The sequence below is a fragment of the Lampetra fluviatilis genome, chromosome 58 (assembly GCF_964198595.1).
Source record: "Lampetra fluviatilis chromosome 58, kcLamFluv1.1, whole genome shotgun sequence".
Lineage (NCBI taxonomy): Eukaryota > Metazoa > Chordata > Hyperoartia > Petromyzontiformes > Petromyzontidae > Lampetra > Lampetra fluviatilis.
In genome coordinates this window covers 489714-502399 of record NC_136332.1, presented here as the reverse complement: position 1 = coordinate 502399, position 12686 = coordinate 489714, and the positions used below count along the sequence as shown (strand labels likewise).

Below are 12686 nucleotides of genomic sequence, written 5' to 3'. Positions count from 1 at the left end.
ACAAAAGGCTCTGTCCCGTTTACACGCACCTTTACATCAGCCGCACCTTAACAACTCTTGGAACCTCCGAGTTCAACCAGTCTACACAACAAAGGCGCATTCCTAACAGCGTGCTTCAGCCGCACCGAACTTCACAATAATAATATCCAGGGCCTACCTTGGCTCCTCCCACCCTCAACCAGTATATATACAAGGACTGTTTTCACGGAATTTCTCTCACTTGATACAGCTATCGTGCTGTGACGGTTCCACCTGAAGACGGAAGCTTCTGTTGCCTCCGAAACGTCGTGATTTATTTTATTTTACTTTTATTCATTTTAATTTTTACCTACGTGACCTAAGAATATAACTGAAGTGGCTTACCCATGTGGAATGTATTCGGTAGTCGCCAAATACTCTAAACGCCGCGATGTTGATTCTAAATCTGGAGGGGAACTCCACATATCCAGCAGGGGTCAGGGTTGGTGCTTCCATTGAACCAACGCTGATGAAAAATATTATCTCCGAAAGCAAAATTGTAGGTGATTTAAGATATATACTTTTATTTTTTCTACGGAGGGATGTGTATTTTATTCGGTCCACTTTTAATAGCAGGGCTAGGTATGCAATATACTCTCCTCACAAACGATAGCTCAACGAAGGGGCTTATCGTGAAAATCCACAGCAGTAAAATCATCTAAATAGTCAAAGGCTCAGGTTTCTAAATGTATCGTGGGTGAATGTCTGAGGCGGTGGGAGCGGTGGTGCAATGGTTAGCGCGGAGGCCCGAGTTCGACTCCCGCCCACGGCCACCAAACACCCAGTGACTGTGAGCAGAGCCGGTCCTAGACCCCCCCCCTCTAAGGTCAACTCAGCCTCAAACGAGCGTGTAAACATTGCCACTAGGGGGGGAGAAAGGCGGCCGGGCGTGGTTGCTTACCATCCCGCCCACCCCTCGTGTGCAGTTCCGGCACTTCACAGATGCTCGCTAGCTGCACTTGCCCCAACATTATGTGAAGTTGGGGGAATCTTTGCCTTTGGTGACGTCACTTGCAGACGGCCCCGCGCCATCTTACGTGGGGGTAAGATGGCCGCTCAGCGTTGAGAGCGCATGGAAGTCGTGGAGGAGGGAGGAGAGGAGGAGAATGCTGCAGGGCGGACAAGGTTGAAGAGGTTTTACTTTGCGGACGAAGAGGATGATGATGACGACGCCGCGCTGCTCGTTACAATCCCAGAGGTGAGCGGCGGCAGAGCAGTACGCGTGACATCACGGTGGCGGCGTGGTGAGTGCGAACGGCGGCGCCATCTTGCATGGGGGGGGGGGTGAGCGAGTTTCACTTTGGCGCTCGTTGTTTTACTGCGCGAGCGAGTCAAGTTGGTGGCCATCTCCCCCCCCTCCCCACATTACTGTGTGACGGGGAACTTGTTCATCCAGGGGCCTCTGCCACTTTTGACATTGGTACAACTCCTTGGCGTACCAACCTCGGGAGGAATGACAAACTAAGTCGACCCACAACCAGGATGGTGGAATTGTTGGTGGGGAGCGGTGGTGCAACGGTTAGCGGCGCTTCGCCCCGAACCCGGCGACCGGAGTTCGATTCCCGCTGACGGCCCAACACCCAGTGACGATTGATCTGCACCGGTTCCGGGCCTCGCCCATGTCGACTCGGCCTCAAATTGGTACCCGATGTGCTATGTAAAACATCACCACCGGGTTATGAAAGCACACATCCTAGCAGTGCAAGTCACTTGCTCTACGCAAGAAGTACTGGATTAGAAGTAGGCCTCGGCAAGGTAAGGTAAAAGTTAAAAGGTAAAAACGAGCCTACCTTTACCCTACCTTTTACCAGAGGTGTGGACTCGAGTCATGTGACTTGGACTCGAGTCAGACTCGAGTCATGAATTTGATGACTTGCGACTCGACTTGGACTTGCATAACAATGACTTTGTCCCACCTATGAGATGTGGACTCGAGTCATGTGACTTGGACTCGAGTCAGACTCGAGTCATGAATTTGATGACTTGCGACTCGACTTGGACTTGCATAACAATGACTTTGTCCCACCTCTGCCTTTTACCTTACCACAATACAATCACTCTGCCCTTACCTTTTACCCTTTAGCAGGTAAGGTAAAAGGTAAAAAGGAACGAGGCTACCTTTTACCCTACCTTTTACCCTTACCCCATACAAATTACCCGATTACAGGGTAATTACTGGAGTACTGTACTACGACATGAAAAAGGTTTATAGCGGTAAGTGCTAGGTAGAGCGCTTTATTCATATAGAATACTCTCGATGATTTCAATTTTACACGCTTTCTTTGAACTCACTCTGTCGTCGTTATTGTTGTCGTTGTCATCGCTGTCGTATCCTCAAATCTTGTAACTCAATTTTAACCCACTTCCTAATATAGGGTAAAGGTAGCTCGGAAGAATTACCCGGTAGGGTAAAGGTAGCGCGAAGTATTACCCGGTAAATACAGTACCTTGTTTACCGCTAAAAGCTCTGTGGCGCAGTCCGTGGCCTCCATTTAATAAGTAATATTAAAACAAACTTTATTAAAAACACGCTTTTATAAAATGTACTAGTAATGGCAGAACTCCACGACTCCAGGAAGTGGCCCCGAAGCTTGCCACAACGTCAGGGACCGTGGCCAATTACAACCAACGTCAGTTGAGCGTGAACAATTAGACCCAAGCCGAAACATAACAAAAAATTATGTTTAAAAACATATATATTTTTTATGATAGAATATAGTATTGTCATCAGTATGACCTAAGTATACCAAGTTAGCAGTCGATACCACATTAGGAAGTGGGTAAAAATTGAGTTTCAAGATTTGAGGATACAACAACAATAACGACAACAACAGAGTGAGTTAAAGGAAAGCGTGTAAAATTGGAATCATCGAGAGTATTCTATATGATTAAAGCGCTCTACCCAGCATTTACCGTTATTAACCTTGTTCATGTGTAGTAGTACCCTAGTAATTACCCTGTAATCGGGTAATTTGTATGGGGTAAGGGTAAAAGGTAGGGTAAAGGTAAGCTCGTTGCTTTTTACCTTTTACCTTACCTGCTAAAGGGTAAAAGGTAGGGTAGAGTGATTGTATTGTGGTAAGGTAAAATATAGGGTAAAGGTAGGCTCGTTGTTTTCACCTCTTAACTTTTACCTTACCTTTGCCGAGGCCTAGTCCATGCTCAACTGACGTTCACTGGTAATATGTTCCTGGTCGGAGATGCATTGGGCTCTATGGTCGGAGATGCATTGGGCTCTATACCATAGAGCCCAATGCATCACATTACCAGTGAACTCAAACACGTACGCCAAGCTCTTAAGGCTAATGGTTACGCCAACTACACAATCCGCAAAGCCATCACTCCAACCATCAAGAAGGATCCTGTTGAGGAGCCTTTCAAAACCATCACCTTACCCTACATTTCTGGGGTCACAAAAAAGATCTCCAAAATCCTGATTAAACACAAGATCCAGGTCCGATTCAACACAGTACATAAAATCCGTGATCTGGTCCCGTCTGTAAAAGATCTGGTTCCAGATTTGAAGCTTTCGTGACTGCAAGGATTCATATTCTTAGGTTTTTTCAGTAAAGTCACGTAGGTAAAAAATTGGTTCCAGACATACAGTACCCTGGCATCTACAAACTAAGTGGTAGCAGTTACATTGGAGAAATCAAACGACATGTCTCGGACCGCATCCGTGAACATAAAGCAGACCTGAAACATGGTAGGACAAACACCTCAGCCGTGGCAGATCACTGTTACAATTCAGTGGGCTCACATGACATTGACTTCTCCAAGACCATAGGTTCTCTGCAAGCCATCTGGCTACCATGAGAGATTCGTTCATGAGGCGATCCACATATACAAACACAGAGACAATTTCAACCGATAAGATGGATTCTGGCTCAGCAATCATTGGAAGGAAGTAATAAACCATTTCGGATCTTAACTGATTGTGTTCACGTTTACGGTGACTTTCAGACTGCAGTCCACTCACTGGCATTGACTCTATATCTTGTATTCTCCACAGGGAATGGATTCTTTGCTCCGCTGCAAGTCTCCTTCCTCTTAGTATCTTTCACGCGACGGTCAATGGTATAGTGTATAGCAGATTGTATAAATTGTATAAAATTGTAATGTTTAATACAATGTATAAGGTAATATACAGTATCGTAATTGTATAGTGAATATACAGCAGTGTGGTATACAGTAGAGTGGGTAGAATAATACTTAGGGTAATATTATAGTCGAAGGTATAGAGTGGTGTATAGTAATACAGTATATAATTTAATGTTGGGTTTGTCTATGGTAGTATATAGTACAGGGTAGACCCATGTTATGTAAGAGAAAAAAGTTTAGCTGGAAGCATATTATATTTTTTGCGACATAGAATTGTAATGTATTACTTACTGTTAGTAGCTCAGCCTATTGGAGAGTATATTTAGTATACTGATGATACTATGTAGTTTATACTTTAGTTTTTTACGTGGTTGTTTAGTAACTGCAGCTACATACTATTAACATTCCTTCCCTTTGTTATTGCTACCTCCATCCCCTCCCTTTGATGCTGCTAATCCTGCATAATGCACGGGCATAATATGACTTTGAAACCCCCCCCGCCCACCTCCTACGCATTTCCCATAAATATGCTAAATTTCTTCATAATCAACGATTTTTGGGTTTAGATCGCGTTATTTATAAATGTGTCGTAACCCTCCACCACCCGACACGGCCAATCAGTAAAAAAAAGTGTCACGTTGACAAAAGACAAATAGTTCACTGCTTTAGCCCACCGGTGTGTTGAAGCGTGAACCGATGATGCTGGATGCAATTACCAGCGAAACGTCGTACTCAAATTGTAAATGTTGTGGTTCCACGCTTCAACACACCGGTGGGCTAAAGCAGTGAACTATTTGTCTTTTGTCAACGTGACACTTTTTTTACTGATTGGCCGTGTCGGGTGGTGGAGGGTTACGACACATTTATAAATAACGCGATCTAAACCCAAAAATCGTTGATTATGAACAATATTGGTCGCGAAAGCCTACGTGTTAAAATGCTAAATTCCTCTTGATATGCAAATTATTTTGTCAAGGCGCTCTTCTTCCCCCTCCAACCCAGCTTAAATATACGTTCCAAGCTTGGTGGTGTTTCATTCTTCACCTGAGGACGGCTGCTTGCGTTGTGGCCGAAATTTCGTGAGAATTATTTTATTATGTTTTATTTTTATTATTTTATTACTTCCCTTCTACGTGACTTTACCGACAGAATCAAAAAGATGAATCCCTGCAGTCACGAAAGCTTTTAATCGAAATTTAACTTCGCGCTATCTTTACCCTACCGGGTAATTCTTCCAAGCTACCGTTACCCTACCCTTTACCTTACCCCTTGGCATGTCGACACCTTTACCCTTTTACCCGGTATAAAGGGTAATTTACCTTACCTTGCCGAGGCCTAAGTAGAAGCCACGCGCATCACCAATAGGTGGCGCTGGAAGCTGCAGGTTTTAAATACCAAAATGAAAATCGTTCAGGACTTTCCTCACATTTAAATGTTTATATACTCTTGTTGACCAGGGTCGGAAACATACAGCTATTGAAATTCGAAAAATTGCTCTTATTTTGGTGGCCGGTCCATGGACTCTGGAAATCCTGCAGCTTCGGAGCCTCATGCAGCTCATGAGGGACCATCTCGTATGCACATGCACTGCGGCTCGTGAAACATGAGGTTTTTACCGAATTAAAAAAAGTCTCGTTTTGTTTTCCGACCCCTGGTCTGGATGGTTCATATCCCTGGTCGACGGGGCGAGATGTTAACGACCTCGCCCGACCCAGACGCCTTGCTGCTGTATATTTCTAGTTTGCGTATCTCTCTCTCCCCGTGGTCGTGTTGATTTTTCTCCGGGTCCTCCGGGTTTTCCCTCCACATTTAGAAACGTGCGTTTAGAGTATTTGACTGCTATACATTTCCTCATGATAAGCCACTTAGTTGCGATATAATTTGTGAGCAATACAGCTCAATGGACCTTACCTAGTAAAAAAAATAGACTGTCCAATGTTCTCTTTAAGTTTCAAATGTGTCTTGCTTCTCTTTAAGATATCCTAAGGCAAGGGGACTTCCATGTGCATTGTGACCTGGATCACCATAATGACAGAAACAACAATCACGTACAGAAATGAAGCAAATATAAAAAGCTGCATTACGTATAAAAAAGCACTCCACGAACATAAATCAATGTTAAATTAAAATATGTCCTGGAATGAAAATTGGTTTCGAAACTTAAGCTTTAAAATTTCACCTTGACACTAAGTTACAGAAACATGCAAATCGATTATTGCACTAGTGATGTGTCCTTGATGTATCGTTCTGTCGTAGCCCAGTGCGCGATGACCCCACGCGAGGATACCTAGGGATGTTATCATGGATATAAGCCTGACTTTTAAGCCCCACATAAAACTGATGTGCAAAAAAAAAAAGGAATCGCCCTGCTACAGAAACTTGCTGGAATAAGTTGATGTGCCTGATGTTCTGCCAACTGCCGCCCCTCTCACTGATCTGCTCGGTGCCAGAGTATTGCACTCCAGCCTGGTCCGGGAGCTCTGGTACATAACTGCTGGACGCACAATTAAACAACACTGCGCGTCATAACTGGGGACACTGAAATGACACCAGTCCCCTGGGTCCCTGTTCTGGGCGCACATTCTGCCACCAAATAGCCGCAGCAACATACAAACTGCAAGGGAGTATACGCATTTTATTGCCAACAACTACCTACCCATCAACCAAAGACCTCAACAGTGTACCTTCCTGCCAACTCGTGCCATTACCCCTTTAGGGATACCACTATCACCATCCTGTAATCTCACCCAGATTGGGAAGAGCACCGACCCTGAAGCCCGTATATTTGGAGTTTGCATGTTCTGCCCATGGTTGCATGGATTTTTCTCTGAGTCTCCACATTTAGAAACATGCTGTGTAGAGTATTTGGCTGCAATACATTTCCACGTAATACGCCACTTCATTCGGCTTATCAAAAGTGGCCAGATCGCTTCTCAAAAATAGCTATGCAGCTCAGTTGCACTTAACTGGTAAAATAAAAAAAATAGTTTACAGTTTAACACGTAGGCTTTCGTAACCAATATGATCCGTAATACAGGTTTTTTTGGGTTACTTCACATAAACATATATAAATGTGTCGTTAAACCCACCACCCGACAGCCATTTCTGGATATTCTGCTTGGGCGCAGTCGAAATGGTAAAATAACACACAACGTTTACCGAAAGAAAACGCACACTGACGCATATCTGAATGCAGCCACACCATCACCCCGCACAGACATCCTCTCTCATCAAGATGCTCCTACATCGGGCTAAGAAAGTGTCAGATGGTGAAAGTCTGAGAAGTGAAATTAAACACGTTAAAGAAGCACTGCAGTTGAATGGTTACAATGATGCACAAATCAACAGGGCACTGAATGCCAAAACCAAATCAAATAACACGAGTGTTGAAACTGACCAAGTAATTAAAACTATTAAAATATCGTAAGGAAAGGAAATAATCCGTTCCAGAGGATACGAAGTTATATTTTATATGGCATATACATTAATGGGGTTGTATAAAATAATTTGGACACTACTTATTACTAAAATGCATACATAAATTAAAATAAATGCTTAAATAAATAAAAAATAAATTGAAATCAAAATACAATTTAACATCACTTTACCTTGCTGAGAGGAATTGATAGCCTACGAGGATGGTGGTGAGGAAAGGGAGGAGGAGATGTTATTTTTTGGAAGGAGAGTCCCCTTCCATTAAAACTTCAGGAAGCTAAAATTATGGGGTTTTTCTCTTTTCTGTCTTTTTTCTTGACTTGGACCTAGTTGAGGCTCACCAGGTTTGAGTTTTACTAAAAACCTGTCCGTTGAAGTTTGTTTTTGCCTTCTAAGAATTTTCTGAAGTGTAATATTGTCACAGAGAGCAGAGGTGTGGACTCGAGTCATGTGACTTGGACTCGAGTCAGACTCGAGTCATGAATTTGATGACTTGCGACTCGACTTGGACTTGCATAACAATGACTTTGTCCCACCTATGAGATGTGGACTCGAGTCATGTGACTTGGACTCGAGTCAGACTCGAGTCATGAATTTGATGACTTGCGACTCGACTTGGACTTGCATAACAATGACTTTGTCCCACCTCTGACAGAGAGTTATAGCAAGTGTTGTGCACTGAACGAGATCTACTGTACAGGCAGACTGAGGAGCGGCGCTTTGTTTCTGTCGTGAATGGGGTATACGTGGGTACGCGGTGACTCATCCCGACCCATACAAGTTCTAGCAAGCGCGTCGTATACCAAGCAAGACGTCGTATCCCAAAGAATTTTTTCTCTCGTCAAAACACGACGTATACCAAATTTGACGTATTCCAAAGCGGTCGTATACCGAGGTATGACTGTTTATCTAAATTGAGAGAAATAAAAAATAATTTTAACCATTCAGATAGCTACAGATGTAGTGCTGTTTTCAAGTTAATCATGAAATAATACATTGTTTAAATGCATGCCTATACAGGTCACCATACTTCAATAGGGAGTACACACAAATGACAGGAGGTACAAGAATAATGGGATTGCATAATGTGCATGCATAATGTACGTTGATTACCATATAAATAACCCAACCAGCAATCGATACCGATTGTCATTCATATGCATTAATTAATCCCCCCCCACTTCGCTCAGGAAGTGCTCACAATTGATTCCATCATATCTACCCCTCTAAGGAACAAAACAGGATTTCTCCACAAATCTGGCTGTCGCCTGATGAAGCTAGTTATAAATAGTGGCAAAACGTCGTACTCAGATTGCAAATGTTGTGGCTTTGCTCTCCAACACACATTTTTTTACGAATTGGCATGTACGGTTTACGTGAAAAACCTTACTAATTTGGCTGTGTAGGGTGGTGGCAGGTTAAGTTACACATATATTTACACGATCTAACCACAAAAACCTGTATTATTAGTTTAGAGTGTCAAAACCGTTGCAGATCCTGCTTGTTTTTAATCAACACTGCTGAAATGATGCACTTCCAAAAAGGTTATGTGGCGCATGTATATGTAATAAAAAAAATACTTTCACTTTTCACGCGGAGCGACAGATATGAGAAGAACGGTTTTATTGTCTGCCGAGTTATACTGTGAACAGCAGCTCCAGGGAGGAGCAGGGCAGAGTAATTTTAGCCATTGGCTACTTGAGTCAAACTGCTAAGCCACATGTCGGCTGACCCGCTGCATTCACTTGGTGTGGCATAGCAGGCATAGCGCTGGCAGCTTTGGGCCCAACATTGAGCCTTACTTAGATCTGGACATATGCACGCGCACGCACACATTGCAGTCGTTACGTAATCACGCTATGAGCGCACATCGCATATGTAAATATAATATTCATATCCATAGTAAAAACCGATTAATCTGCTTGGCATCGCAATCCCAGCTGAGCTGTCATGGAATGGCTGTGTTATTAAACTGGCTTAAGGGCCCCTTGATGAAGCAATTTTTTTTCCCTTCTCACTACCAAAGCGAATTTAACTTCAACAATTATTACTGCCATACAAAACACATTCGGTTGACATTGGAATGCATGTTTGTCATGTGAACCTTATGGCAGATTGGCAGCACCCCGGGGTCCCATATGCCCCCAGCTCTCGCATAAACATATTATAATGTAAACAAAAACTTTGCTCTTTTTTACCAATGGGTTTGAAGGACGGTGGCAAGTGTTGTCTTGTTAAACTATGCCTTTAAAACTGAAAACTACTTACCTGCAGTACCTCTATTTAAATACACTATCGACAAAATAATTTACACCCCTCTGTCAATCATCGTGTTGCTCAGTGTGGATTTGTGAACACACTTTGTCAACAGTACGTAAAATAGTACGCGTTTTCAATGCGCTGTTCATATTGTAACAAGCGTTTATACCAATATTACTCTACATAGTAGTGGGTCGCCGCTCTTATCCACTTTGATACGAGCGGTATGTGGGGACTTTGGCTTAACTGCTAAAAAAAACCTATCTGCACAGATGCATACGGGCAAGAGAAGTATTACACTTAATAAAAGTAAAATAAAAATAAAATAAAAATCACGACGTTTCGGAGGCAACACAAGGTTCCGTCTTCAGGTGGAACCGTCACAGCACGATAGCTGTATCAAGTGAGAGAAATTCCAAGAAAACAGTCCTTGTATATATACTGGTTGAGGGTGGGAGGAGCCAAGGTAGGCCCTGAATATTATTTTTGTGAGGTTCGGTGCGGCTGAAGCACGCTGTTAGGAATGAGCCTTTGTTGTGTAAACTTGGTGCGGATGATGTAAAGGTGCGTGTAAAAGGGACTGAGCCTTTTGTTATGTAGAGGTGATGCGGCTGAAATCGCTGCCAGGAAATGAGTCTTTATTGTGTAGAATGGTTGACTGAGCCTATTGTTATGTAGAGGTGGTGCGGCTGAAATCGCTGCCAGGAATGCTCCAAATATGTGTGGTTAAATCTTTTTTGCATGGTTAATAACATCTTTCCAATGATTACTAACTTTGTACCCATCATCACGGTTGAAATTATGTCTGTGTTTGTGTATTTGGATGGCCTCGTGTACAAACCTTCAGCCGCATCACCTCTACATAAAAAAAGGCTCAGTCCCTTTTACACGCACCTTTACATCATCCGCACCAAGTTTACACAACAAAGGGTCATTCCTAACAGCGTGCTTCAGCCGCACCGAACCTCACAAAAATAATATTCAGGGCCTACCTTGGCTCCTCCCACCCTCAACCAGTATATATACAAGGACTGTTTTCTTGGAATTTCTCTCACTTGATACAGCTATCGTGCTGTGACGGTTCCACCTAAAGACGGAAGCTTGTGTTGCCTCCAAAACGTCGTGATTTTAATTTTATTTTTATTTTACTTTTATTAATTTTAATTTTTTACCTACGTGACTTTACCGAAAAAACCTAAGAATATGAATCCTTGCAGTCACGAAAGCTTCAAATCTAGAAGTATTACACTGGTCAACACACTTTTTCTGGCATAAGGTATTCCAACGGTTTTAAGGTAATTTTGGGGTGCTGATTCCAAATCTGGCATCCGTTTTTGTCTATCACATCATGTTTTTGAGATATCAAATATTGTATTTTCAATAAAAATAGCAAATTTATGCTCGTATACGAATAGCTAAATAGACATCCATACAATAATAAGATAAGATACAATATACAATAATAATGAAACAAACATTTAATGAGTCATAGCACAAAGTTGTGAGAATGACTGCATATCAATGTGAGTGAATGCATATTACCATGTAAGAATTGAATTGTGAAGATAAGAAAAATATGTACAAAAAGGTCATTCACAATAGTGATGTTACATCTGCATAAACGACCTCTTTGACGATCTCCGATGTACAGCTTGTGGAATGTCTCTCATCAAGGACCAGCAGTAATCTGCCATCATGTTTGAGTCCCATCGGCCTTGGTAACGTTCTTCCATAACTTTAATGTCTTGATGAAAGCGTTCACCTTGCTCTTCGCTCACGTGACCCATGTTCTCTGGAAACTGGGCCAAGTGACTATGTAAGTAGTGAACCTTGCTTGGAAACTCAAGAGCAGCTCCACCACAATCTCTCGATAGTTGTCCGCTTTCCTGTTCCCAAGGAAATTCCGCACCACATCAGAGAATGCATTCCAAGCTCTAGCCTCTGCCGCAGTCATTGTTGTAACAAAGTGTGGATCCCTGATGAGTGTTCTTATTTGAGGGCCATCAAATATTCCTGCCTTTTTCTTCTCGGCACTGAGACTTGAAAAGGTTGAACATATATAGCTGAAGCAGTCTCCAGTGTGATCAAGAGCTTTGACAAATTGCTTGATTAACCCAAGTTTTATGTGCAGTGGGGGAAATACAATTTTATTCCTATCAACCAGAGGCTCATTCTTGATGTTCTTGTCACCAGGCGTCAAACTGATTCTTGGTGGCCATTTCTCTTTAACCCAGTGTTCTAATGTAGCCCTACTGTCCCAATAGCACAGGAAACAAGGGTATTTGGTGTGACCTCCTTGCTGACCCAGCAGAAAATTAACCATTTTAAAATCAACACAAACTAGCCATCCATGAACATGGTATTCCAATCTATCCAGAACAATCTTGATGTTGGCATACTCTTCATTCATTTTTACAGTGTCCTATTGGGATTGAACCATATATATTTCTGTTGTTAAGTAACACACATTTCAAACTCCGTTTACTACTGTCAATAAAAAGTCTCCATTCACTTGAATCATATGCAGGCAGTCCCATATTGAGAAGAAGCCATTCAACATCATTACAATAAACAAGTTTACCATCTGAATGGAAGTACTTTCGCAGTGCTGCTTCTCTGTTACGATAAAAGGAGACACTAGTGCTAGGTCTGAGTAGTCATTTCTTTTGCAGCCTGGAAGCCAACAATTCAGCAGACTGCTTTGGTAAATACAAATCTCTTACAAGATCATTCAATTCAGGCTGACTAAACAGAGAAATTTTATCACAATCTGCATCAGATGGCATATTCGATCTGAGCATCATCATCATCTGTAGAAGCAGGTAAACTGACGACCACATCAAGCGGTCGTCATCAGGAACAGGGAACACATC

General features: G+C 42.5%; 1 protein-coding gene across 3 annotated transcripts in view; it reads left to right on the top strand.

Annotated features, from left to right (window-relative positions):
* The first annotated feature begins 1040 nt into the window (after positions 1-1040).
* The window catches only part of METTL23 (methyltransferase 23, arginine), a 91432-nt gene continuing 79786 nt past the window's right edge, over positions 1041-12686 (top strand). For all 3 annotated transcript variants that reach the window (XM_078880720.1, XM_078880721.1, XM_078880719.1), the window contains exon 1: positions 1041-1216. In XM_078880720.1, the coding sequence (XP_078736846.1) occupies positions 1091-1216 (126 nt within the window). In that variant the 5' untranslated portion in view covers positions 1041-1090. The remainder of the gene's footprint in view (positions 1217-12686) is intronic.